Source organism: Callionymus lyra, chromosome 13, assembly GCF_982586985.1.
Source record: "Callionymus lyra chromosome 13, fCalLyr1.hap1.1, whole genome shotgun sequence".
In the NCBI taxonomy this organism is placed as follows: Eukaryota; Metazoa; Chordata; class Actinopteri; order Syngnathiformes; family Callionymidae; genus Callionymus; species Callionymus lyra.
This window is the reverse complement of record NC_141830.1, coordinates 22,624,049-22,651,741: the sequence shown is the minus strand read 5'-3', so window position 1 is coordinate 22,651,741 and position 27,693 is coordinate 22,624,049. Positions and strand designations below refer to the sequence as shown.

At 40.2% G+C, this 27,693-nt stretch overlaps 1 protein-coding gene across 22 annotated transcripts in view; it reads left to right on the top strand.

Annotated features, from left to right (window-relative positions):
- Positions 1 to 51: 51 nt before the first annotated feature.
- Positions 52 to 27,693, top strand: part of afdna (afadin, adherens junction formation factor a) — a 63,587-nt gene continuing 35,945 nt past the window's right edge. For 10 of the 22 annotated variants that reach the window (XR_015713216.1, XM_087805262.1, XM_087805249.1 and 7 more), the window contains exons 1-10: positions 52 to 274; positions 18,839 to 19,034; positions 19,149 to 19,261; positions 19,337 to 19,494; positions 21,664 to 21,824; positions 23,605 to 23,762; positions 24,740 to 24,824; positions 24,984 to 25,130; positions 26,107 to 26,151; positions 27,069 to 27,163. Coding sequence is in view for 21 of the 22 variants with exons in the window: in XM_087805262.1 (XP_087661388.1) it covers positions 173 to 274; positions 18,839 to 19,034; positions 19,149 to 19,261; positions 19,337 to 19,494; positions 21,664 to 21,824; positions 23,605 to 23,762; positions 24,740 to 24,824; positions 24,984 to 25,130; positions 26,107 to 26,151; positions 27,069 to 27,163 (1,260 nt within the window). In the remaining variant the exon portion in view is untranslated. The remainder of the gene's footprint in view (positions 275 to 18,838; positions 19,035 to 19,148; positions 19,262 to 19,336; positions 19,495 to 21,663; positions 21,825 to 23,604; positions 23,763 to 24,739; positions 24,825 to 24,983; positions 25,131 to 26,106; positions 26,152 to 27,068; positions 27,164 to 27,693) is intronic. The other 12 variants (XM_087805265.1, XM_087805257.1, XM_087805254.1 and 9 more) reach the window with 7 other exon arrangements.

Below are 27,693 nucleotides of genomic sequence, written 5' to 3'. Positions count from 1 at the left end.
TCGGCCGCGCGCGCGGGGGCACGGCTCGTCGAGACCGCGCCGCAGAAGGAAGATCAGACAGCAGGTCTGAACCGCACAAAGTACCGGACCGAGATCTCAACCCGCTCCAGTGGACTAACGTGACGGGACGTTTTTTTTTTTATTCTGCGAAGGCCGGCATTTTGTGTCCACCATGTCGGGGAGCAGGGAGGAGGAGAGGAGGAAGCTGGCCGACATCATCAACCACTGGAACGCCAACCGGCTCGACCTGTTCGAGATCAGCCGGCCCACAGAGGTAGGCGGCCAGCCTGGTGCTGCAGGAGACACCGCGGTCCACTGGGCCTTTGCTTTGGTTCTGTTCCTCACGATAAACGCTTGACTCGGTCGTTCTCGGGTCCAAACGGAGCTGGTTTTCCTAGAAGTCACGAAGAGCGTGAACTCCAGTTAGAGAAGCGACGTTTCCACTTCGACGCGGCGCTTCTTGTCATTCCTAAAAAAAAACCAAACACTGTAGCGACCTCACCCACCCTTGAAGACCTGAACCCACTTGTTTATCTCCACATTTCCACAATGGAACCGTGAGAGACGAAGATAGCTGCCGCCCACAGTTGGGGAATTTGTGAATGGCTGTTTCGTGCTATCAAATGTAACGTTAGCGGCGACTCTTTTGTCCTCGTGAATGTCGCAGAACTGAAGCTTATTTCTCTCAAACGTGGTGAGATTTGTGTTGAAAGAATTTAACGTCGACCTCGGAGAACGCGTGAGAAACGGCGTTTTTCTAAATGGAGTCCGGCGTGTGTAGTAGGACGGAGGCACCGGGGCTAGCTAGCCTGTTAGCGGCTAATTACCTGTAGCTCCAGCTGGAACACGCAATAAAGACTCTGTTGTTTTACGTCATATTTACTATTGTGACGCGTCAGTTCAGTGCGATTTTAGATGTGAATTGGAGCTCTGCGTGTAATGGCTGACAATTCAACACTGAGAGGTTTAAAAAAAAAAAAAAAAACGCAGGACAAACGGATAAAAGCTTAAAGTATTAGGTCCTGAGAGGTAAATATTTACAGCAGGTGAACTGGTCAGGTGAGGCGGGTCTACCTGTTCTGGGCGCTACTGTCTGAAGGGATGCTTCTTATGACCCCTAAACCCCTGCACAGCTGGGATGAAGTCATCTGTTAACCAATTACAGGATAAACAAGAAGACACGACCTGGTAGAAGTTCAGGCCCCAGACCAACCTCTCAACTGTTGCGTCTCATGGTTAAGTGGGTTTGATGTATTGCCAAGAGTGGGATTGTGTCAGCAGCAGTGAGCGGGCAACACAACCCCCCACATCTCCTTGAAGGGCCTAGGGGGGCGAGAGGGGGGTCGAAGGGTCCCCACTTCCACACTTGAGCCGATTAATTTATCGGGCAAACGGTCAGTCTGACCTCACGCACATCTTCACTTTGAAAACGTGTTGTTTCCACGCACTAGATGTTTCTTGTTTGTGCTGCTACAGTGTTGGATCCAAGTGTGAGCAGATGCACTGGCTTGTCGTGCCACACCTTTCCTTGTGTCCTCTGGAAAAAAGACCCAGAAGCAACAAAAATGCTCTTCACAGTCCAGGATGATTAACCGTGACGGTTTCATTTTCTCACCGGTGGAGATTTTTAAAATATCTTGTATGTTTCAAACCGCCACAAAGAGCTGTGGGATCATTCGTGTGATTAGATTAACCACGGCTGGCTGATTAGTCTGGAGCAAAGGTTCTCAAACTTTTTAATCTCACCACTCAAACTGAAGAAATCCCGCTGTGGGACTTATGGTGGGCTTCATTACAGGTGCTTGTGTCACATGGGCCGGGGCCCTTTGTGTTCTCGTGTGAGATGCAACAGAAGGTTGTCGTCTTTATTCGATGTTTTTACTTGCCTGGAGATTACGTGGGAACATTTTCTTTTGTTCCGAGTTTTGTTTCTGTTCACGCTATCAAAATGTGAGCACTAACTGAAAAGATTATCACAAACTCGTGGTTGAGATTATCTTGGTAGTGAAGTCGGCAAAATGGGTCTTTTTGCATCAATAAAAAGGTTTAAATCTTTCACCTTGTGTTGTTTATAGATTTATTGGACAATGTTGGCCTATATGTGAAGTAAATATGGTTGAATTTGTTATTTTGCGTTCTGACCAGTTTTCACACGCGATTCTCATTTTTAGTGTTTAATTTTTTCCTTCCCATTTACAGTTTTTCTGTAACTCATTCTACTTTTCATTGCAGCAGGATTCTTCTGTGCATGCTGTCTGTACTTGTGCTTCCTGTGCTCAAGCTCTTCTAAATGCTCATTTTTGTTATTGTAGTCCTCAATTAACTCGCAACCGAGGCAATTGGTGCTGCTACAAGCTTTGTAGCCGTTTTCCCTCGCTGTCTGCCGACGATTGAAAACTGCTATGTACTGGAGAACAGCGATTGTACAATCAGATCAGAGGAAGTAGATGATGTTCACGGGGCTGATTCCAGCACTGACTTACTCCCTATAAGCGTGTCGTGTTTAGCAATTGGCCATGAAGAAGTTGTTGCTGCATTGTTAACTCTCAGTGTCAGCCTTGTGACGGTGGAAGGATATTGATGACACAGACTCTTAAAAGAGTAGTGTGGTTTTATTTGTCTTTTTATCTTGTGACACTGGAACCTATGGTAGTCATAAGAAACCATTTTAAAATAATATCTGTACCTTCAACCATGACTTAAAGTCTGACTCTCACCTAATCAACATCACATCTTTTTTTGCCGGGGAACATCTTTCCAAAATAAAAGTCCTGAAAAAATACTGCAATCTCTTGCTTGATGGACAGTTTTGCTCGAGGGCTCCAAGAAAGTTTCCTTTCAGGTCTTTGCAACAGAAAAGAAATATAACGTCTTGAGAGTGTGTTCTTGGTAGAAGGATTAAGGAGTTGAATGTAGTGCAGCACAGTATTTGTTTGTTCCGTTGATTTTATGAAGTATTTATGTCCAGTAATCACATTTTTGGACTTGGAAAAAGTGTTGAACAACTGCTTTGCTCTTCTAAACTGACACGTCATCTCTGTTATTGTGAGACTCTGGGATGCCAGACATTTTTGCTGATTGTTGACACGGCAACAGCGACGGGAGGTATGCAACTGTAACCCACTTGCTACTGCTATTTGTTGTTCAAATATTTTCATAAATCTTCAGTTGAGACATTTCAGAATCCCTAGCCAGACCCATATTTGTATTTTATTTTCTCTGCTTAGTTAACATCTTTTTTTTTTTGAATCCTTAATTTCACAACAATATTTTAATAGTACAGATTTTTATTTTGCGGTTTCACATTTGAGCATTCCGGGTGGTTCCAGCTTCTCTGATGTGTTTCCGCGCGGGAAGTCTGTGTACACGGTTTCAAATTCGGCGTGGAAGTGGTGTCGCCGCAGGATCAGTCACGCCCTCTATTTCCCTGCAGCTCAGGAAGCAGGAAGTGAGTGTTGTGCAGAGATTGTGGCTTTTCCTGTGATCTAGGTGGGTGTCAGAGATGTGATTAGGTTGTGTGCCTGTCTATCAAAGACACGGCAGCAAATACAATTTTTGTCATGATTTATCGTGCCTTTTTTATAAGATGGTATTCCTCGACGACGTCTGGCAAGTTTTTTGCCTGTAATTTCGAGTGACCTGCGTTGTATCCAGTCATGAAATGTATTATATTTCATAATGAGAAGATTAATTATTTGACTGTACTTTGTAGGGTGCAACATATGACCTAATTTCTCGCTCACTTCATGCTGAACTGTGGCATTTTATTGGCGATCAAGTCCCAAAGGTCTGAAGAATGAAGGAAGAGTTTTGGAAAAGCACCTCATGCTTTCATTTTTTAAAGTCAATGCAAGAGTTAGTCCACCAGAGAACGGAGCTAACTGTGTTAAAAGCCTCAATTTGTTAAGTTGTTGGTCGTAAAGTTGCATGTCGGGAAGCAAGATTCTACTCTCTTAGGATACAGTGTACATTCATTGCATGTGACTGCAGTTCTCTCTGAGCAACGTGACAGCCCAACCACTGCCATTCTTCTTCTAATTTTCTCCAAAATGTGAATTCAAAGCAGCCGAAAACATTGATGCGATGTGTTGAATCTGGCGTTAAGTAGCATTGGCCGGGTCGAGGTCTGCCTGAAAGGTCAGCGTCTGCTCGATGTCTACCTGTCCACAGCTGCCCCTGGTGGAGGCACGCTTGACACTTTACAGATCTGCTGGCCTCAGCGACAACCACAATAGGTCGCACACACACACACACACACACACACACACACACACACACTCGCCTGGTGGCTCTGTGCGTTTATCTCACTCTCATTGTCCCCCTATGTGTTTACTGCCACGTCCTGACTCTCTTTATTGCACCCCCTCGCAGTGTCACGTGGATGCTGGCTCGCTGCACGTCGTCATGGCAATGTACAAGCTGCGATGAGTAGTGGCTATTTTGTGCATCATGTGCATTATCTGCTTGTTTTACTGTACGCGGAGTAGTGGGTTGGCTGGCTCGTGTATTAGTCTGCAACCTGCTGCTGATTCTATATTTAGTAACATAATCGCTGTGTAAGTCTAACCTTTTTTTTTTTTCTAAGAATGACTTTTGTTACTCTGCAGGCCGTAATGAAGCCGTCCAATGTGTTATCATTGTGATACAAATGTTTTTAGTCTAGATCCAAGATAAACCAGGATAATGCTCATTGACACCACAGTAATCACAGTAACTCGCAGCTCAAGTGTAGTTTTATGTCATAGTCTTGCTGCTTATGCATGTTGATTTGAGGACTAAGATATTTTGTGCGAGGAAGGTGTGTAAACATTGTCTTCTGTGTGATGTCATCAGCAGCTTCCGGACTGATCTGGCAAAGAAAAAAGGGAACGTCCAAAATTGTCTGAATTTTCTTTTTTCAATCAACACTAACCCATTTTTAAAACACTAACGGGTTGATTTGATTGTCCACGTGAAAGCGAGCGATCCGTGTAACCGCAAACGGGGTTAAGTAAGTAGTCAATACTGACCCAAATGTCCGTGTCCTCTTCAATCGTTCATGCTGTAGAACCTGTCCACCGAGCGACAACTGATCGCTCGCCGATCCATCGGCTGTATCACACTTTCGTCGCCGAATGTTGTGCATGCTTGTGTGCGACGTTGTAATCACTACACAGTGGTCATCCTGGAATTGGACCAAAGATCACGAACGTTTGTGGTGCGGCCTGTCAAGCAGAGTTATGACCCTGCTCTTTCTCTTGCTCTCTCCGTCACACACACACACACACACACACACACACACACACACACACACACACACACACACACAACTGGGTCCACAGTATCGACTTGATTGGATTTAGTAACTTTACAGCTCCCATGTGTACAGGCCTGTTCAAAGATACTACATACACTTACAGTATGAGCTTTTGTCATCTTGCTTTGCCTCTGGTCACATTTGTCCGTTACTGTCGGGTCTTATTTCTTTTCTAATGGTCTCTAAATATTTTATCTCGCTGGGATGACCCTCGGGGCCCAATCGGTACGATATTTTTATTTTCTAGTAATTATACTCTGATGTTTAATTTGGGAATTCCTGAATATAAAACATTATTGTAGTGTTACGTTTTCTTTTTAAAATGTACTCTTTTTTTCTTTCCCCACACATGTCAAATGGATAATTAAAACGGTGATACATTTGTCTTCAGACTTGGACTTCATAGTAGTGCGTTTAAAGTCTTCATTTCCCTGCATGTCCCATCCAGCACTAAAATAATAAATCATATTTATTCTGTGGTCAAACCCACAAAAGGGGTAAAGAAAAATTTAACTACATTTCCAAAGCCCGGGAAATGACGAAGAATTGCTGTACACATTAAATGTTGATACAAGTTTGTCTTAAGTTGAAGGCAGTTATTCCCAAGATCGTTTTTATTTAATGTTTTATGGAAACATGTCTTGCACAGCTCACATAATTGTGTAGCGTTTATCCCCAGTTTGTTGTTTAATGTTTTCTGTTATCCACTATTGCTGTGGTACATTCGGACGACGTGGCCCCGACGAGAATCTTTAGGGATGTTGACAAGAGGGTTGTGATTATTTATTTAATGAATTATCTGGTAGGGCTGCACCTATTATCCGGTATCATGTCTTCATTCATTATAATAAAATGGTATCTGTTAGCTTAAAGGGGCCCTGTCCTGCCCATAGCTGCGGCTTTTGTTTTCAATATAAAGATGGGGTCCCTGTCCTCCTCCCTTACTACACCTACTGTTTTGAGATTCAAACCATATTAACTACAACAATGGTCTTCTTTTGCAGTTATAAAGGCATAAATTCCCTTCTTTCACTTTGTTACGGCAGTCATTAAATAATCTGATGTACCTTGTAGTTAAGTAAGTTAACTAAGTACAAATGTTAACTGACAAGTCCAAACTATTTTTCTAAAAAACAGCAATTTCCAGACTTTGGGTTTCACTGGCTCTAAATCCAACTAGGTATGTCATAGTTTCAGGATTCCTGCTGGTCATGGAATCTCTGAAATGTTCTAGATAAGCAGTTGATGGAAATATTTGGGAGTTTTACAGAAAGATATTGACTCATTATTCCATATAATGGGAGTTTTTCTTGGCGATCAAGTTGAGAAGTGTCAGTTTGGAATCGGCTCTTGGTTTCCTCCCTCGCAATGGAGAGAGATGCCGGACAGTGGCGGGAGGGGGAGTCATGGAGTTTGTGTGGAGGTCCTGCCGGGGTTCTTCTGGTCTCATGGAGGGACGGTAGTGAGGAAGCACCTGTAGTTGATAATGTCTGCGCTCCCGGTTTCACACACACATTCCTTCTCTGTGATTTGGCCTCTCATCTATCTTTTCTCTCTTCCACTCTTGTTCTGAAACAAGCAAAGTATTGTGTGTGCTCAGCAGAGCAGCCCGCCCTCAATCTGTGTGTGTGTGTGTGTGTGTGTGTGTGAGAGTTGTGTGCATGTGTGTGTGTGTGTCCCAGCCATCCTGTCAGACCGTGTTAATCCCTTCAGAGGCCTCCTCCTCCACGCCGCTTTGCCCCTTATTTCTTTCGCGGCCTCCATTGGTTTGTTTGGCTTCTTGATCAGCTGATATGGTCTCCCACCTGCCACTCAAAGCTCACTCGCCTCCCCACGGACCAATCACAAGTGCCACAACCCTCTGTTGACCTCGCTGGGATCAGACGCCGAGCGTTACGAGGCTGTGTCCGAAATCATTCTCTCATCTTCTCGCTATCTAGGAATTCCTTTGTTAAGACGGAAGGAACGTATTTAAGCAAGTTGACGAAGAACATCTTTTTCTAATACCATTAGCTAATGCTTACCAAGGGTTTGTGCTGATACTTTGAAGAGCAGAGTTGAACTCACTGGACTGGAACTAGTTTCAGACATTTTTATACATCACGCATCAAAAAGAATTCCATCCATTTTTCCTTGAATAGTCCTCTGGGATGTTCTTTCCCAGTACCGTGCCTAATCTAATGAAGGTGCACCAATAAATGTCTGTCAAGCCTCCACAGTATCTTCCTCCTCAGTCCTAAAACAAACGTCCTCTTCTTCGGGATGATGATACACATGAGCAGTTTGGACACCTAAGAGGGAAGGTCATTGTTTGCAGAGGAACCTGTGACCGGAATTGCAGGCGTGGTTTAGAGGTCAATAGTGTGATGTAATGAAGATATTAATGGACCGTAGTTTGGTAATAGTCCTTATATTATTCAAATAAGAAGCTAGTTGTTATTTGTTTTAATCTCACTTTGTCATCAGTTCACATGTGTCTGTGGAAAACATAAAATAGTACACGATGTTCTGAAATCGTACTGCATTAAATCATTTGAGTAGCGGTTGTTTTGTCTGCCCCTTTTCCACACTATAAAATAAAATTTGCAGTAAAGTGCTTGTTGAGAAAGCGTTTATAAAAAAAAAAAACATTAGATAAAAGGTGGGATGCTGATGAGAATTTTAATTTCAGGGTGTGTATGGATCACTAGGGTAGCATCCTGTTGTACAAGGTGTCTACTATTGATGAAGCAATGTGACATTTTATGTCAACCAGATGTACTTGTCTGAACTGGACCTTCAGCTGTTTTTCTTTCCTCCTCTCCTCTCATCTGCTGGTTGTTTTTAATGGCCCCCAGTGGCGCTGCGCCCTCGCCTCACCCCGTCTTTGCTCTTCCCCACGAAGGCGGGTCTGACAACTTTCACAGAATCACAACAATTCCATCAGTGACCGAGTGCGATGGGAACTTTTCTCTCGGCGGCTCCACCCGCTCCCGTTTGTCCATCAATTGGCTTTTATAAGAACCCATGTGACGTCACCAGCTCAACAGCGTCATCTTTGCTAAAGTACCTCAGCTTTGTTGCAAACTGTTTATCATGATTGCTAGTTTGTCCTTCAGAGGTGAGGACATTTCCCTGGATGTTGTCATTATGTGGCTTAAATGCATGTTTGATGGGAGTGGCTGCAGATGCCAGACGGTTGTTTGTCCAAGGATTTCCCCACAAACGTTGCAGAGAAACTCACCAACTCTATCTGAAGAGTCTGAGTAGTCGATTGTCCCTGTGCAGCAAATCCCTCACATATGGAAATGAACTTCTTGGACCAGGGCTGCTCTGGCATCGGGCTCTTGGTGAAGGCTCGATGATGTCAAAGGATACTTTGAATGCTTGTGGCATTAGTTGGTTTGTGCCGCTTTGAGCATATCTGCAAATTGAATCAAACGCTTTAAACTTTGTAATGGAGGGAACTGAAACGACTTCAAGATACAGATGGTAATTGAAATAGACACATGGCTACACAACAGCTCAACGGTTCTAACTGTTGAACATATTCTGGCAACCCTGTAATCATTATTGTATTTACACATGTCATGGAGCTGTAAATGTGTGAGTCACTTAAACTTTGAGTTCTTGGAAAAACCTCAGTTTTTTCCCCTAAGTGATGAATTACCGTCATTTTTGCAACGACTACACTTTTTTTTTTTTTTAGATGTGTGCCACCTTAGCATGATGTTCTAAAGTATTCTAGAGCAGGAGTGTCCACACGTCTCTGGCCCGAAAGCTACCGTATAAATTAAAGTATTTCCTCTAACCCAAAATTGGACGAGGGACTTCTTGCAAGTATTTGAGTCGGCTCGAACCATGCCAGTTATAGAGTTAACCAATATTTGTTTCTAGACTTACTGGTTTTTATTACAAACGTTTGAATAAAGAACGTTTGAATAAATAGCCAGTCAATAGGATGCTTCCTAGGACATATGGGTTATAGGATCCATCTAGTGTGGACGTTCCTCAAGCCATCGTCCACCTGCACGTAGTGATAATCTGAGATGGAGCAAGACACGATCTTGAGATTGTGTATATTACGGGAATGTAGGTGAACTTGCCTATTATTATATTGTCCATGTGACACCTGAGACGTAGGAGTCACAAACCTTCCACTGCCGTGGCAACATGACACCCAGCACAGGTGGTTACCATGGTAGCGGTCAGTAGAGCCGGGGTGTTGGGTTCCAGTGCAGGTTCATGTCCACTGCACACTCAGCTGTTTTTCTTCCTCCTCTAAGGTTTCACTTGTTTGACTGCATTATTCTCAGATTTTTTTGTGAGACAAGTTTTTGTTCTCAAGTTCTGCTGCTCCTAAAAAAGGAAAGTAAAAACACTTAAGGCCACTTTCAAGTTAACCCCATTGCTTCCTCTGAAATTCCAATGAAATATGCATGAGGTGTACTGGATGGCCGCCGGAATATTTTTAACAACTCCTTCATATTGATAAAGTTTCTTTTTATAGAGCGGCTGTCAAAGGTGCTGCAGGGACAGGGTTTTAAGATGAATAACACAACAACAACTATTCAATTGGGGGATATATATATATATATATATATATATAGGTAATTAATTTAGAGATTATAGTTCAGGTCTTTGGTGAAAAGTTTTTAATGTTATCTTAATAGGAGAGGCTTTGTTTTACTAAATTCTAAACTTTAATTACAATGTTTCTCAAATGGTGCCATTTATAATAAATATAATTTGTACATTAGCAAACATGGGCTGTCCCGCTCAAAAGCTATGTTTATATCGGGTAACTACTAGAGTTGTATATATGTACCATGGTGTAATACAATGTATTGCGAAACTTTTAGAAAAAGTATGTATTTCTTGTGTTACTTGAATACTCAACTCTGGCATTGCAAAATTAGCAAATGCTTTATTTATTTTTTTTGAAACATAAGCTGATGAAGTAAATCATTGATTTTATTGTTCCTTCGGAGGAGACCAGCGGCAGGAAGTTTAATTGAAACACAGCAAGACACTTTATGGACGTTTAAAAAAACTTTGATGAAATAAAATATGATTTGAAAGCCCAAAAGAGTTATTTTAATAAAGATAAGTTCATAAAGTGATGCTGAAGATTGATACTGTATTGTTAAAAAAAAGATGGATTACAAAATGTAATTATATCAATATTTTCTTACACCTCTGCTAACAACTCTGGTTTAATTTGAGCTTTAAAACCAGCGCGTGGCCTATAAGAGGTGTGAGCAGTGATGTCTTAACCAATCACGTGACAGCCAGAACATTGGACTGTGTCATACACGAGTCATTGGTAAAGCGTGTTTTGAAGTACAAAGATGCATGCTTGACAAACATACTTAAAGCGACCGGAGCAGAAGCCTGAACGTATTGTGTGCTGAGGAGATTATGTAAGACTGCAGATGACGCTTTCACTATGGATCAAACTGGTGACATCCTGCAGTACAAAATCATCTCAGGTTCCATTGGGACTTGGGCTTCAATGGCCTTCTCTGATGTCCATTCAAGCTAAAGCCCGAAGCCAAGACGCTGATGAAAGTCACTTCCTTATATTCTACTCAGTCCAGAGGTCACCCAGCAGCTTGACCTGGTCCGTTTGATGGTTGTCACGCCGGCAATTGAGGTGTGGGCGGAACCGCATAACTTGCCATGTGCGCTATTCCACGCACGTTTGGACCTTCAGCTCAGCCCGCTTAAGGTCGCAGTTGTGCTCACTCTTGTTTGTGTGTTAACTCGGCCACGCTGAACCAGTCCTCATGTAACCACGACACACACTGTCATCGATCACTCTCTCTCCGTCACAAACACACTGAAGAGCATGTGTGATCTTTCTGCTCGTCTCTCAAGTCTCTATTCTCTCTCGCTTCTTTTCATCGTCGAGGAGAATGAGAGCGAAAATATTAGTAAATGGAGCAGAAGTCATCGCCCCCCCCATCACGCAGTTGGTTTTGGACTCTTTTTGTTGGACTGATTTATTTTTCACAGCTATTATGAGAGCAGAGGGAACGTTTCAGGACAATGTATAAAACTGAACCGGTGTGGGAAGCCAAGACGGTAAATGAATTGAGGGGCTTATTTCGAGACACTTTTTTTTTTTTAGAATTTATCTGTGTGTTGTGTTGTTGCATCACAGCTTTAGAGCAGCTATACATCACCCTGAGACCCTTTTCCTGAACGCTTTATATCTTCATTTGTTTTAGTGTCGGATGTGTTCAAGATTGTAGCCGAGCCTCATCGGCTGCGCTCGGCCTTGAAGCAGACACTTGCACCTTCCTCATAAACAGCTTCCTCCCAGTGGCTCGCTCTTATCTCCCAGCCTTGATCCCCGCCGGCCGCTCGTGAAGGCGGGCCAGCAGATCTGATTTGTGGCCCACGTCACTGCCTGGATCCAGACGATTTGCACTCCCACAATACCTCACTGTGTTAGAATTTAAAGGGGGAAGGCGGGTTCGGAGCTCGATACCGAAACAGAAACTCACCTGAGACAAAGACTCATTCTTTTCCACACACAGGAAAAACATCAGGTTATGAGCAAACCTCATCTTTGTTCCTCTACGGTTCTGGTCGTTCAACAGGAAATGTAATCCAGGACGGGGAAGTCACGAGTCCATTGATATTCATTGAGGAATGATGAAGCAAGGAAATGACGACCTACTGTCCATGAGACTATATATTCACCAGGGCTTGTTTTTCTTTATTGTGGTTTAAGAAAAAGAGAGCAGCCAAAACAAAAACTAAGGATGTACTTTTTTTCTTTCTACTGATGATTCACAACAGGCAGATACTATAGTATATCATTGTCATCGCAATATTGTTTTATTTTAATGATTTTTTTTAAGCATTTAATAATAAAAAATAAAAAAATAAATACATATTTTGAAAATAGATAGAATATCAAGTTATATGTTAAACGTATTGGTTTGACGTACTTACGTTGACATTTAAAAAAATTTTTTTTTTTAGAATCCCTTATTAGTCCCGCGAGGGGAAATTCGGTAGTGCTTTTGACAGCCATTCACACATACTGATGGGAGTAGGCTGCACACCTGCGCCAAGTCTACCATCAGGAGCAATCAGGGTAAAGTGTCTTGCTCAGGGACACAACGACACAAGCTTGTCTGGAGCTGGGATTGAACCTGCAACCTTTTGGACTGCATGTCCATATATTAAAAGGCTAAGAATTAAATGGAATATTGGCTTTAGAAAATGTATTTTTGAATTATTGAGATTGGAATACCAAACTGTGTGTAAAAATAATAATAAAATAATAATGGAAATTACTCTTTAATTTACAATACTTTAAATTATTTAAAAATCCATGGTTAAAGATTATTAAAATAAAGTTTTTAATTGAAAATGTTAAATTCAACTGTTAAAATAATCTAATGGCACAGAGAGACTTCCATTAAAAAAAAAAAAAAGATTTATATTGTTCTTTTATCTTAGGGTATATATACTGTATATATATATAAGTACAAAAGAAATACAAATGATTTGACTGCAAGATCCATCTACAAAGTATTAACATCTGTGAAAACCTCATGAAACTATTCTCCGCCTCTAAACCCACAGAACCAACTGTGGTGTGAGTGTTGTGCTGGAGTCTTCAACAATAACTTTCCAGAGGAACCGCAAACGCCAGACATGACATGGGATGTCAATAAGAAGTAATTCTCTGGCTTGCTTGGGATCAAGTCTCCTGGTCTGTCTGAGGTCTCTGCTGGTTCAATTGTGATGAGTGTCTCTGAGTCTGAGCTTATGGTGGAATCCCCCCGTTACTGCAGGTGGGGCTGCACAAATATTGAATCAAGAAGTGTGTGTGTTTGTGCATGTGAGCGATTTGGATGACGCACAGCAGCTGGAATCTATTCCTGTTCTTAGACATCTTCTCCTCCCTTCTTTTGAAATTAATCTTTTTATTGTCAGTCTTCTGTGTCTCCATGGTAACCAGGGTTTAACCTTTACTTGCGCTTTGCCAAATTTGGATTTTTATTAAACCCTGTTCTGTATAATGAGCGCTACAGACACTTTGGTTATTTCTTCTGATGGTTTTGACGGAGACGACTTTCAGCAATGAGCTCTGAAAATGTCAGTCTTTGCTGAGAAGAATCGGTTCTGCAAATCGAACTCTGATTGTGAACCTTACCTGCCGTCAACTTGGTATCGACGGAATCGATTCAACTAGACCGTATCCATTTAAGAAAGTTTATTTTTATTTCATGGCTTTCAAATCCTATATTATTTTTATTATAGTTTTTCATTTCATGTTTTACATTTCAATAAAGTGTGTATAAAATAAACAATTTTTAATTTACAATTTATGTGCCATTATTCACAGCATTTGTAAATTTTCGTGTATCGCTATTAAACTTCTGGCAGCTAGATTGGCAGCTAAAGCAACAGTGATATCCTGCAAGATCTTGGTGATGACTGAGGACGAGAGGATACAGTCGACTCCTGCAGCTTTTAAAGCTGACGTTTGGACATATTTTGGCTTCAAAACAAATGAAAGCAGTTGTCACTTCGTCAAGACTCATGTGTCTATAAATTCTGCAACACCAGAGTCAAGTACTCGACAATACTACAAATATATCCTTGTTACTACAGTATCACAATGGTATCGTGATGCGTATCGTATCACCAGATTCTTGCCAATACACACTTCTGAATGAACAGAAGACAGAAGTGAATACAGACTGATAATTACCTGAATGGACAAAGGCAAATGGATGTTGTTTACAAGAAGGACAATAAACTGAGTCCAGCAACAAGTAAATGGAGACAAATGGATCGATTAAAAGGCCCAGAGAGTAAAACAGACTTGCCGTCCAGAGTGGAGGGGTCTGGTCAGTGTCTTCAACACCTGATAACATCGTCTGCCTCACTCACTCAACTACATTAAGGTCTTTGTTCCGTCTGCCAAGTGTCTTGAGTCGCTGGAATTAGATCTTTATCCCATCATGCATAACTTTGAGGGAGTTCCAGATCCTTCAACGCTCTCCTCGAAGGTCTGATGGACTTGAGCTGAGCCTTAAACATCTATTCTTGTAAACATTAGTGTCCGTTCCTATTTTGTTGTTTTATGACAGTTTTTTATCTTTTCCCCTCATCGTCTCCTCGCACCACATATCTGTTGTGATAGACTCCACTAACTTAAGACTTTGCTCTGGTGTTGCTGTAGTGACTGGTGTCGATCGATACAATTTTGCTGATGCCGCTAATTCTGAATGGTTTGAGATGTAGACATTATATTCCAAGTAAATGATCCGACAGACCACAGATCTCCGACCTTTGACTCTGAGGTGCAAGTCAGGTTTCAGAAGATGACCTTCTAGCAGAATCACCGTTGAGCCGTTGGTACGAATCTGTGCTCGGAATTGGGTTTAGGTCTGACATTCCTGAGCTGAGTGGGACAGAAGAGTGTGAGAGAGAGTGAAGGGGGGAAAAGGGGATGAAAGAGGGACCATAAAAGGAGTGTGGGAAGCTGCAGATGAACCCACAAGGAATCACTTTAATTAGGTCCAGTTTTTCAGACTTAAGATGTCTATTATCTTTTTATATTGGCGGCTGGGTGGATCAGTGGTTGGACTGTTTACATGGAAGTCTTGTTTTTGTGGTCGTCCAATGATTCACGGACATCACATTTTTTTCTTTCATAGCCCGACAGTGTCGGGCCTTGATTTTGAAGTTTTCATGTTGTCATTTTTGTAATGATGCATGAAAATATGTTTTATACCTTAATTATTCATATTCAAATTTTGAAATACACTTGACTATATTAAGTTTTACTTTAATCAGTATATTAAGTACCTCAATATAGATTTATGGCATATAACTCTGGAATGATGCTGGGGAGCATCCAGACTTTGACCACCAGACTAAGCAATAGCTTCTTTTCTCAACTTTCGAATTGAAACACTGGACATACTCTGTAGGGAAATCATTACTATTGGTACTTCTGGTACTATTAGGAATAAATGATATACGTGTCAAACTCGAGGCCTGGGGATTATCATTTATGTTAATATAGTAACGTGTTAATATGCCAGTGTTTAAGATAAGAAACAGATATTGTGGATGTCAACAATTATACAGAGAATTCCAATAAGAGTAAAACTGATAAAAGATACAGTAGTTGAGTCTCCAAGAATGAAAAGATGAATCACACTCGTACTTCTAGTTATATATAGTTTGGTAAATATACATTTTTATTTGGCCTGCTCACTTGTTTGCTTAAAGGCCTGGTCTTTTCTAATCTTTTAAAAATAAATCTTATTGGCATGTTTTCTTAGGTCCCTTTTCCACCCTGGTTTGTTATTATCATTTGTATTCTTGAAGTTATATAATGTTGAAAAAAATAAAAATTTGCCTCATTGTAGGATTTCTGATTTTTCTGCCCCCTCCAAAAGAAAATGATATAAAAATGTAAATCTCAGTGGAAAAAAAATAAAATAATTCAATTATCAAGTGTCTATCCTGGCTTTGGATATTCTTAAATCTCAGACACTTTGGATCACAAATAAATTGCCAGTGGTCTTTTTCCTGTTTTTTATTGCACCTCTCTCACTCATCAAACAAAGTTACTCAGAAATCATCACATTTTTTTCACAATCATGTTGACATATTCTATCTTTAACCAGATGATAAGCCTTATCTATGATGTTGACCTAGTTGTGTGAGCTTGAATGAGGTGATGGTCCAGTTCTGCTGGTTTTATAGCAGGTGACGCATACACTTTGTTCTCACTGTTCCTGGTGTGTGTACGATGTAACTGTGTGTTCTTATTTCCCTTTAGGCTGATGCCTCCTGGCACAGTCAAACCTGAGGATTACACACTTGCACTGCTGGAATAAATACAAAATGTTTGACAAACACACATAAATGACTTCTCCAGCTGCTGTGCTTCATTTACAGGTGAATTTGTTTTGCTAACTTCGACACTTGTCGGCCTTTATCGGATGGAATTTCAGTCTGAAATAGCTGCATTAGCATTCCCAGAGTCTCTGTTTGCAAAACAAGGGAAATAAAAGCAGCTGTGGGATAAACTTGTTTTGCTATTTTGCTGTGGATCATAGCTGTGGCTGTTTATCTGTATATATTGACTGCAACATTTGGAATGACATCATCTTTTCTTACAATTGTAAATACAAGCTTGACAACTGCTTGACTAAAACAATAAACATGATGACACACTGTTGCTAGTTTTGGGAAAAAAATAATTTTTCCTTTCTATTTTTTTTTTACATGTACCCACCAGGGGTTTTAGAAAATATCGATACGGCTATATATTTATATATTCTTTTTCATGGTGCTGTATCGGAATTTACACAGCACAGATCTTCTTTTCTTTCCCTCAAAAAAAAATAGAAATTTTGTTTTACTTTATAGATTACAGTTCAAAAAAATGTGTTTAAATAAAAAAAAAGTTTAAATTAATTTGCAATCCACATGCAAAGATTTACAACGTTTCATTTTTGTATTGCATTAAACTTTCAGTGCAAAAATGAAATCCTCTGCAGCTAAAGGAAAAATAAAGTCGTGCAAGATCCTGGAAATGACTGAGGACGAGAGGATACAGTCCACTCCAACAGATTTTAAAGCTGATGTTTGGACTCCTCTTTGTTTCAGGACATATGAAAGCAGTCATTTGGTGTGTAAATTCTGCAAAGCCTGGGTCAAGTACACAGACAATACCTCAAACATATCCTTGTTCCTTTTTTATTAGAATATATTGCAATATATTGTATTGTTGTCCCTTTATTTTGATGCGTATCCTGGCCCCAGATTCTCGCCAATACACATCCCTAGTATCACTGATCACACTATCTACTAAAATGCATTGTCATGTATTGTTGGCTTCTAGTTATTTTCTGAGAAGTGATGATCGGATTGCCAGCGAGTCACGTGTCTTTTGTTTTGTTGACTCTGCACAACAGAGACCAAACGGTTCCTTTTTTTCTGTTGAGCTGGCAAGGTTTATAATTGCTACAAGTTTAAAGGTTCAGCACATGGATTGTAGATACAATATGAAAATGGAAGGACAACATTTCTGCTAGAGATCACCAATTCAATAATATAATAATAAAAATCTGTGTATATACTGAGCCAGTGCCAGTCAGCGCGCTGGCAAGATGCGTCGCCATTGTTACCGAGCCTAGCAAGCTGCACAGCTAACATACAGACAAGACGTAAATGACACGACGAGACACAAATTGACAACTTTTCAGAACGTGACACTGATTTGTCAAAGTGCGCATTTAAGAAATGCTTGATTTATACAATGAAAAATGATTAATGATCGCACATGTTTTTGATATGCATATCGCACGTGCCAATATCATGATGTCGATATTTTTCCGATATATCGCGCACCCCTACTAGTTGATGAATGTCAGCCACGGATATATCACTTTGGTTCTACTTCATTAGCTTCTTGTGTGTCACTGTAGCTCTTTTAAAAAAAAAAAAGAAAAAGTTTTTCATATGGATTGTGAATATATCTGCCATTTGCTGAGTCGGCTCTCTCAGCATGAATAAAGATGAGGTCAGGAAGATGTTGATGGTTGGGGCTGTAGATCCATTAGCAATCATTTGATCAACCAGTGTGTGACTGGTTTGTCTTCGTTCTGAGAAGTTCAAAAATGTTCGAAGGGGACATCATATATCGCAGGTCAGTAAAAGAGAATGACAGATGTATTTGGATTCACGGTCACTGGTTGATGTTGATGGCTCTAACCCAGACCTGCTGCTGCTCTCCCATGACTGTCAAAGCTGCCGAACCGGTCTCTTTCCTGAACATCCATACCTGTTTTTGAGGCTTTTTATATTGTCACTCATACGTTATAAGCGATTAATGAAGCAGGAGTGTAAACAGAACGCACTTGAGAATATTATTCAGATTTTAAGAACTATTAAATCTTGCAGATTAGCATTTGAATGTGAAGTGGAATTTAAAGGTGTGAAACGGTTAAATAAGTTTTTGTGCAACATGATTATTGCATTTACCTTTGGAATATTAAGTCAAATTTATGATGCTTCTGCTTCCTCCACTGTTCCTTTTCATTTACATTAGAATTTCTTTCCTTAAGATTTTTTCTAAATTAATGAAATGTTATATTCAAATTGCTGTGCAGTTTATTTCCTTTATTCGACTCCATGCTTGTACTAACGCATGATTATTAATTTGCCAATATGTTTATATGGAATAAAAAAAACCTAATCAGAAAAAAAATTAAGATTTAAATGTCCAGATATGTATAAAGTCTGATACAAAAAAGTTACGATTCTTGTTTTGGAAAGGAGCTAAATTATAAAACAAACATATGTTCAACAAAATTTCAATAAATTATGGATTAAATAAGGTTCTGTGTTATATTCTTACAGTACTGAGTTACCTTTGAAAACGGGAAACAAGTTGAAGCTACATATAATGTAGCAATTATATTTTCTAAACAAATATGTCCACGTCTAATCAATCCGACTCTAAATCTTGTACTAGATGGTTAAATATGTTTGTATCTTTTTAAACAGGACTTGGAGTTTCATGGCGTGATGAGGTTCTACTTCCAAGACCGGGTCGCCGGCAACTTTGCCACCAAGTGCATCAGAGTGTCGAGCACGGCGACGACGCAGGACGTCATCGAGACGTTAGCCGAGAAGTTCAGACCCGACATGAGGATGCTGTCTTCGCCCAAGTACTCGCTGTACGAGGTCCACGTCAGTGGCGGTGAGTGCTGATCCTGAAGAGAAGAGAGCGACAGATGTAGAACTTGTGTTAAATCGTAGCTGGCTGCGTGAGTGCTGCCGCTCGGATCAACGTGTGCATCTGTGTGTGTGTTAGAAGAGCGCCAGCTGGACCTGGACGAGAAGCCTTTGGTGGTGCAACTCAACTGGAACAAAGACGACAGAGAGGGACGCTTCGTCCTGAAGAACGAGAATGACATCCTGCTCAAGGTGACTGTGAACGTTGGGCGGGAACCAAAGGTGTGTTGTGTCGGCTGGCTAACGTTGATTTCTGTTTTCTAAAAGAAGAGTCAGACTAATGGGCCTGAGAAGGAGAAGGATGGAGTGATTCAGAACTTCAAGAGGACGTTATCCAAGAAGGAGAAAAAGAAGGAGAAGAAAAGGGAGAAGGAGTTCGCACGGATCTCAGACGGGGACGACCAGACGCTGAATCGTGAAGAAGGGTAAAAATCTAGTTTCGGTGTTGAGCTTTTCCTTAAACAAAGTGAGATGGTGACAGCTTGATAACACAATTTAGATTCAACAGATTTTTAAAAGTCCCTTCATAAGTAGATCGTATAAGGTACAGGTGATTGTTGGCCTTCATAAGTAGATCGTATAAGGTACAGGTGATTGTTGGCCTTCATAAGTAGATCGTATAAGGTACAGGTGATTGTTGGCCTTCATAAGTAGATCGTATAAGGTACAGGTGATTGTTGGCCTTCATAAGTAGATCGTATAAGGTACAGGTGATTGTTGGCCTTCATAAGTAGATCGTATAAGGTACAGGTGATTGTTGGCCTTCATAAGTAGATCATATAAGGTACAGGTGATTGTTGGCCTTCATAAGTAGATCATATAAGGTACAGGTGATTGTTGGCCTTCATAAGTAGATCGTATAAGGTACAGGTGATTGTTGGCCTTCATAAGTAGATCGTATAAGGTACAGGTGATTGTTGGCCTTCATAAGTAGATCATATAAGGTACAGGTGATTGTTGGCCTTCATAAGTAGATCATATAAGCTACAGGTGATTGTTGGCCTTCATAAGTAGATCGTATAAGGTACAGGTGATTGTTGGCCTTCATAAGTAGATCGTATAAGGTACAGGTGATTGTTGGCCTTCATAAGTAGATCATATAAGATACAGGTGATTGTTGGCCTTCATAAGTAGATCGTATAAGGTACAGGTGATTGTTGGCCTTCATAAGTAGATCGTATAAGGTACAGGTGATTGTTGGCCTTCATAAGTAGATCATATAAGGTACAGGTGATTGTTGGCCTTCATAAGTAGATCATTTAAGGTACAGGTGATTGTTGGCCTTCATAAGTAGATCATATAAGGTACAGGTGATTGTTGGCCTTCATAAGTAGATCATTTAAGGTACAGGTGATTGTTGGCCTTCATAAGTAGATCATATAAGGTACAGGTGATTGTTGGCCTTCATAAGTAGATCATATAAGATACAGGTGATTGTTGGCCTTCATAAGTAGATCGTATAAGGTACAGGTGATTGTTGGCCTTCATAAGTAGATCGTATAAGGTACAGGTGATTGTTGGCCTTCATAAGTAGATCATTTAAGGTACAGGTGATTGTTGGCCTTCATAAGTAGATCATATAAGGTACAGGTGATTGTTGGCCTTCATAAGTAGATCGTATAAGGTACAGGTGATTGTTGGCCTTCATAAGTAGATCGTATAAGGTACAGGTGATTGTTGGCCTTCATAAGTAGATCATATAAGGTACAGGTGATTGTTGGCCTTCATAAGTAGATCATTTAAGGTACAGGTGATTGTTGGCCTTCATAAGTAGATCATATAAGGTACAGGTGATTGTTGGCCTTCATAAGTAGATCATTTAAGGTACAGGTGATTGTTGGCCTTCATAAGTAGATCATACTCCCATCAGTATGTGTGAATGGCTGTCAAAGCGCTTTGTGACCCTGGTCTAGAAAGGCGCTATATAAATAGAGATTATTATTATTATTATTATTATTATATAAGGTACAGGTGATTGTTGGCCTTCATAAGTAGATCATTTAAGGTACAGGTGATTGTTGGCCTTCATAAGTAGATCATACTCCCATCAGTATGTGTGAATGGCTGTCAAAGCGCTTTGTGACCCTGGTCTAGAAAGGCGCTATATAAATAGAGATTATTATTATTATTATTATTATTATTATTATTATTATTATTATTATTATATAAGGTACAGGTGATTGTTGGCCTTCATAAGTAGATCATTTAAGGTACAGGTGATTGTTGGCCAACAGATCAAACGGGACGGCCCAATGATGGCTTGACCTGAAAGTGACCTTGTTCTGAGGAGGTTCTTATCCCAGACATGACACTTAATTTCTGAAGATTTGAAAAGCCTCACCCTGTTAAAAAAAATCCATATTACACTATGATATACTTCACTTCAAACGCTTGTTTTTGCCTTCCATGCATATTACTATTTTTCTGGACATGCGTAGTGGCTCATCACCACTGGGAAGAGACACAGGTTTTTTAAAGCCAGACCAGATAATAACCACCAGTTATGGATCAATCTGATCAATCTGCAGCGACACAATGAGGTGTCGATAACGGCGTGTGTCATCTCATCCGTCACGCATTGTCCTTCCTTCCAGGGAAAACAACCGCCTGGCAGCCGAGGTGTACAAGGACATGCCGGAGACCAGCTTCACCAGGACCATCTCCAATCCCGAGGTGGTGATGAAGAGGAGGCGGCAGCAGAAGCTGGAGAAGCGCATGCAGGAGTTCATCAGCAACGACGGAAGGCCTGACTCAGGTACTCTCACGACACCACCTGCCAAAAGCTATTTGATTACACGTCGACGAGGGAGAGAAGTGTTTACATCCCTGCTCAGTAGCCAGAACTCCGAGTTGGATTGAAGCCCATCTGAGCTTTATTATCTTGAAGTCGTCCGTCGTGTGCTTATTACAACTTCATGCCCTGACAAAGTTCTACTTTTGTAAACATGTCTCTGACTGAAACAAATAAAACAAAGGTCCAAACAAAGGTCAAGGGTGACCGCTATTTATATACACTGTTTGACTCTGTCTACATCATATCTAAACAAGAAGAAGTTGTCTCACTTGCAGTTAATACAAAACTCTGCAGCGAGAATTCTGACCCGCTCTAGTAGAAGAACTCGCATTTCTCTGATCCTAAAATCTCTCTGGCTGCCAGTTTCTCGGTGTTGTCTTGACCTTTGAGCATATATTTTACTGAGTATTGTTTTCATTGTTTAGGTGCTTTGTGACCCTGGTCTGGAAAAGCACTATACAAATATAAATTACTTACTTACTTGCATATTGCACATTGGCTACTGCTTAATTATATAATATCATTATTCTGTGATATTGCAATGAAAGGAAGGTCATAGTAAGGAGAACAAAACAAACTAGTATACCTTCTATCAGGCTATTTATTAAAAAATACTATTTTTAAATAAAAGTTTATAATCTCAGCTCCCTACCCCCTCACTTCTGTTTATATAGTGTACTAAGTAATTATCATTATTTTATTTATTATTTATTATTGTGTTATTTTTAGAACAAATAATTAACATAATTTAGTATTTATTGGTGTTATCTTTTCATTTGTACTGTATGTTTATTCTTTTTGTGAACTGACTTTATTACATTGAAATATAAAGCAAATAGTAGCTATGGTGAGTCTTTACAAGGGAAATGGAGTCAAGACACTGAGTCAAATGTAACAATAGGCCATTATCAGCTGCTGGAGTTGCAACAATGGGCCTAAATAGCTCATCGACCACTCGTTTCTGGACACAAGTGAATCAACCTGACATGAACTCATGGTGTTTACGAACCACCTAAACCTCATGGTTCACTTCTCTGCTGAACCAGTTGTTCGTAAAAGGAGCCGAGGGAAAGCACGTCCAGGTGTGAGCAGCTGCTGCTCCTGTACATGCCGCCATCACTGTTTATTTTCACTGGGCTCATCTCATTCTGCACGAGGTGGTCTCAGATCAGCTGCTCCGCAGATGCTCGAGTAGAAGCTTCACACAAACATGGGCACCAGCGAGGGTGACTGTTTCGCCGCACCACTCTGCCAGACGCACAGATGGAAAGAGCGCTAAAAAGAGATTTTAACAGCGTCCACAAACACACACACACACTTTGCTTGTGGTGAGACTGTGACGTTCTTGTTGTCGTAAGACTCCAAACCAACACTGAAGGACACGACCAACGTCAGGAACTTTAACTGGCTTTTCTGGAGTGTTGAGGAGAGAGAAAACGTTTTTTGTGCTGTGATTGCTCTTTAGTCGGTGACGTGCAAACTGTTTTTTATCATGAGGGGCAGGATTTTGGAAAAACACCTGAACAAACTGCAAATCGTATAAAAATAACTGATAATACACTTTTTGTTGCTTTTAACCTTGTACATTATACCAAAGCAACCTTACTTTTAAATAATCATAGCAGAGCATTGTTAAAATGATGAAGGATATTTAAAAAAGGACGTTCTTCCTCCATTTGTCTATTTCTCAGATGTTAGTTTTTCCTATTGTGACCCTCCATCTTTGTTTTTCCCCTGACAGGAGGGACTTTGCGGATCTATGCCGACAGTCTGAAGCCCAACATCCCCTACAAGACCATCCTGCTCTCCACCAGGGACACGGCCGACTCTGCTGTCGTCGAAGCTCTGGAGAAGTACGGACTGGAGAAGGAGAACCCCAGAGAGTACTGCATCGCTCGGGTAACCACACAAATACTAAGGACTGTTGTCGCCTATAGCTAAAAATAAGTTCAGTACTTCAGTGCTAACTCCAGCTAATGGGAGACCATTAACCTTGTCATGCTCTGACATTTGAAATATCTGAGTGATGGTGGCTGACGTGTGGAAAGGAGATTAATTCATTTATTGACTTCTTGTTTCAATCTGACCAAAATGTTGCAGAGTAAAACCCTTAACTCTTTAACTTAAATTCAATATTTTGGCAGATAAAAAAGAAAAGTGTCTTTTGAAGTCTTTTATTTTCAACAGATTTACAGTCTCCTGTATTTGAGGCTCCCCTCAAGTGTTGCAATCTTCAGTTTCTCGGCTGGATGTTGCTGTGCTTTTTTGGCTGAATAATGAATTAATTCTTTCATTTTCTACCGCTTCATCCCTTTTGGGGGTCGCAGTGAGCCTGGAGCCTATCCCAGTTTCATTGGGCACACAAAGACAGACAACCATTCGCACACACACACTTATAACTATGGACAATTTAAGTTCTCAATCAACCTCTGTATGTTTTTGGACTGTGGGAGGAAACCGGAGTGCCCGGAGTAAACCCACGCAACATGGGGAGAACATACAAAATCCACACAGCGATCCAGCAACCTTCTCGCTAAATTAAAATCTAATGGGACATCAGATCTCTATAAAGTGATGTTAGTCAACACATAAAAAAACAAATATTAGAAAAGTTTTTACCTCAAACAACTCAAGCACAAGAACAAAAAACACAAAAACGAAAAGGAAACTTCCAAACAAACGTTAAAGTTAAATCGTAAACTAAAAAAAAACGCTGGTTATGACTAATGAATTAATCGCAATTGCGTAATTCGACACCTCTAGATTAGACGCACCGTAATTTAAAGAATATGATGGTTATTAATACACATTTCAAAAGACAAAAAGGTCTTTTATTTTTTAATCAACTCGTGGCTCAAGTTTGTTTGTGTCGACAGCAGGACGACAAGTCTGGGAAGGAGGCGATCCTGGACGATGGCGAGTGTCCGCTGCAGATCTTCAGGGACTGGCCTGCGGACAGAGGTAATTTGAACCAGATCTACTGGAAATTTATTTACAGCTGTTGATGCTGCGCTTATTTTTAAAATAAAAGGTCTGCAGCGCCCCCTGTCGGCCGAAATCAGTCGTTGCATATTTACAGAAAACTTGGTCATAATCGCGTCTATTTTTCTGTACATGTAGGAGCGCTAGTGTTCCAGCTGAAGAAGAGGCCTCCGGACTACCAGGGCAGGAAGGGTAGGAAGGTTGACGACAAGGGTCTGCGAGGGAAGGACGGCAGCAACTCTCTGCCTCCTGAGAAACTGCCTTATTTAGTGGAGTTGAGCCCCGGTACGTCACGTAACACCACACTAGTACATTTTATTACCGTTCTACTGGACCCACACAATGCTTTTTATTTAAAAAAAAAGCTTTGATAATTTAAGTGTCAGTTTAAATCAGGCAATGGCAGTTATTTTCTCTATTAATATACATTTAATCAGAAATATATTGTTTAAAGCTTTTTAGAGCTGGATTTTTTTTTTAAATATTGAAAAAAACAAATTTGGAAGTACCTTATGTCTCTTATTATATAATAGAAACCATGTCTGAATTATCCTTTATTACAAAAATGCAGAAAGCAGCGTCCCTTTTATCTATTTTTCTCAAAACTACCAGTCACTTATTCGCAGGTTTATATTTGGGTTTTATTTTTTGTGCCCCAGAGCTGAAGTTACAATCTTCTATAGATGTCGGGAGAGTGTAAACGTATCTTAATGGTCACATTAGTAAAGCGTGGCACTGGTTAGTAAACTAAAGCCCCTGCAGGCACAGACACAACTGAGGAGGTAAGTTGTTATGTCATTCAGTCCTGGAATGCGGTCAATGACGAGGAGTCATCTGCAGAATGTGACACTGACCAGCACTAACTAACCGCTTGAACTTCTGCTACTGACCCCTCCTCAGTTTCTCCTGTCGCTCACCTCCCTGATGCTATTTTCCTCTCCCAACTGTCCCGGCAGAGTCGGGCTTCCGGGACAGTTGGGGTGTTTTTTTTTCTTTTTTTCTTCAACTCACTGATAAAGAATTGAAAAGTATGCTTGTGCAGCTGCTGGAAAGTTCTGGATTGGGTTTTAAATGTTGGAGGTTGACACGGTGATGCTGCATTTACTTCTTTCTGCTGCTGCATTTTCACCCTCTGCCGTGTGTCTGTTTCTTCCCAACTTTCTTATGGCATGGTGTGTGTGTGTGTGTGTGTGCGCGTGCGTGTTGGGCCTTGTGCATGTGTTCCTCTGCCTCTGTGCCTGCTGCCCGTCTGTCTGCGTAGGGAGAGGGAATCACTATGCCTACTACTCCTATCGGCACCATGAAGGTAAACACACTGATCCACTCTCTGCTCTCTTATTTACTGGAGTCTCGTCATTGATCACAATCTATCATTTTATTTAAAAAAACTCAACAGAAATGATCACACCTGTCATGGTTTTCTAGGTTGTTGCATCAGCAGGTTCAAAGAAGAACAGAAATAGAAAAATGTTGAACACATATGAGATAAAACGCAGTGCAATATGTAAACATGATAATATGAACATATTATATGATAACATATTATAACAATAAACAATTACATTACAATTAAATAATTTGTAAATTGATAGATTATGTTTATTTTAATTTAGTTGTTTGTGTTTTAATGTGTAGAACAAAAATGATTCATTTTGAAAATATTGCAATTGTTGAATTATATTCTTCATAAAAAACAAATTCAACCTTTCAATGTACAACATCTGAAAATATATTGTATACAAAAAATGAATGCTTAAAAAAGTACAAAACAATATTAACATCAATTAATTTCCATAGTAGTCGTGCAAAAAACCCAACAACACAAGTATAACAATAAACTTTAGTGAATGTAAACAAAATACTTAAGTGTGCTGTTCTCTTGTACATTGTTATAAATGTTGTCACTCACAGCATCACGTTGATTATAATTTATAATCAATCTTAAAGTTTATATCTTAGATTCTAAGTGGTAAATGATTCTGCTCTCGCTTATTTCACCTGTAGTTTATCTGCTTTTCTTTCATCTTTTTTAACAAATAGGCTTTCTTTACTAAATTTGTGTTTACTAATAATCCGCAGTCTGATATTCAGCGTCTGTCAGTCAAGTCTTCTCTCTACAGAATTGAAATGTGTTGATCAACTGTCCACCTTCTTATCTGCGTATTATTCTGAACGTCTCTGCCTCGCTCGCTCCAGTGTTGAGTTATGTCGTCTCTCGCTCAGATGGATCCGACTCTCGAGACAAACCAAAGCTCTACCGGCTTCAGCTCAGCATCACTGAGGTCGGCTCAGACTGCACGGACGACGGAGCCATTCAGGTGAGTTCACGGACTGTGCTGGTCACGCTTCGGCCGTCGACTTCATGAGTGGCTCTAGTTTCAGAGGAAAAGAGCAATGAGGCAGAAACATGTGGAAGTTCATCTAGTCTAATCATCAAGATACAACTCTCATGGACTCCCCACATATTTTCATATACTTTGTTTACTCAAAAAGATAGTTTTTGCAAAAACATTTTGTATTAGTGGAATTACATGATATATATAATATAATAACAGCATGATGAACATTTCTTCATTGTAGTGCTCCACATCTTGTTTCTTTAAATTATTCTTTTGAAATATTTAAGATACTTTTTTGGTGCAATATACAGTATATACGTAATGGATGTCTTCACCATTAAATCTTATTATTGTATTTGCATTTCTAGAATTACATTTGCACTGTTGTATTTGTCCCTTTTATACATCATTTTCCATCTCCTTTTAAGATACACATAATACTTTAATTTCAAGTGTTTTAAGTCAAATCTCAGAAATCAAAAATAAATTAACTATCATATATTTTTTGT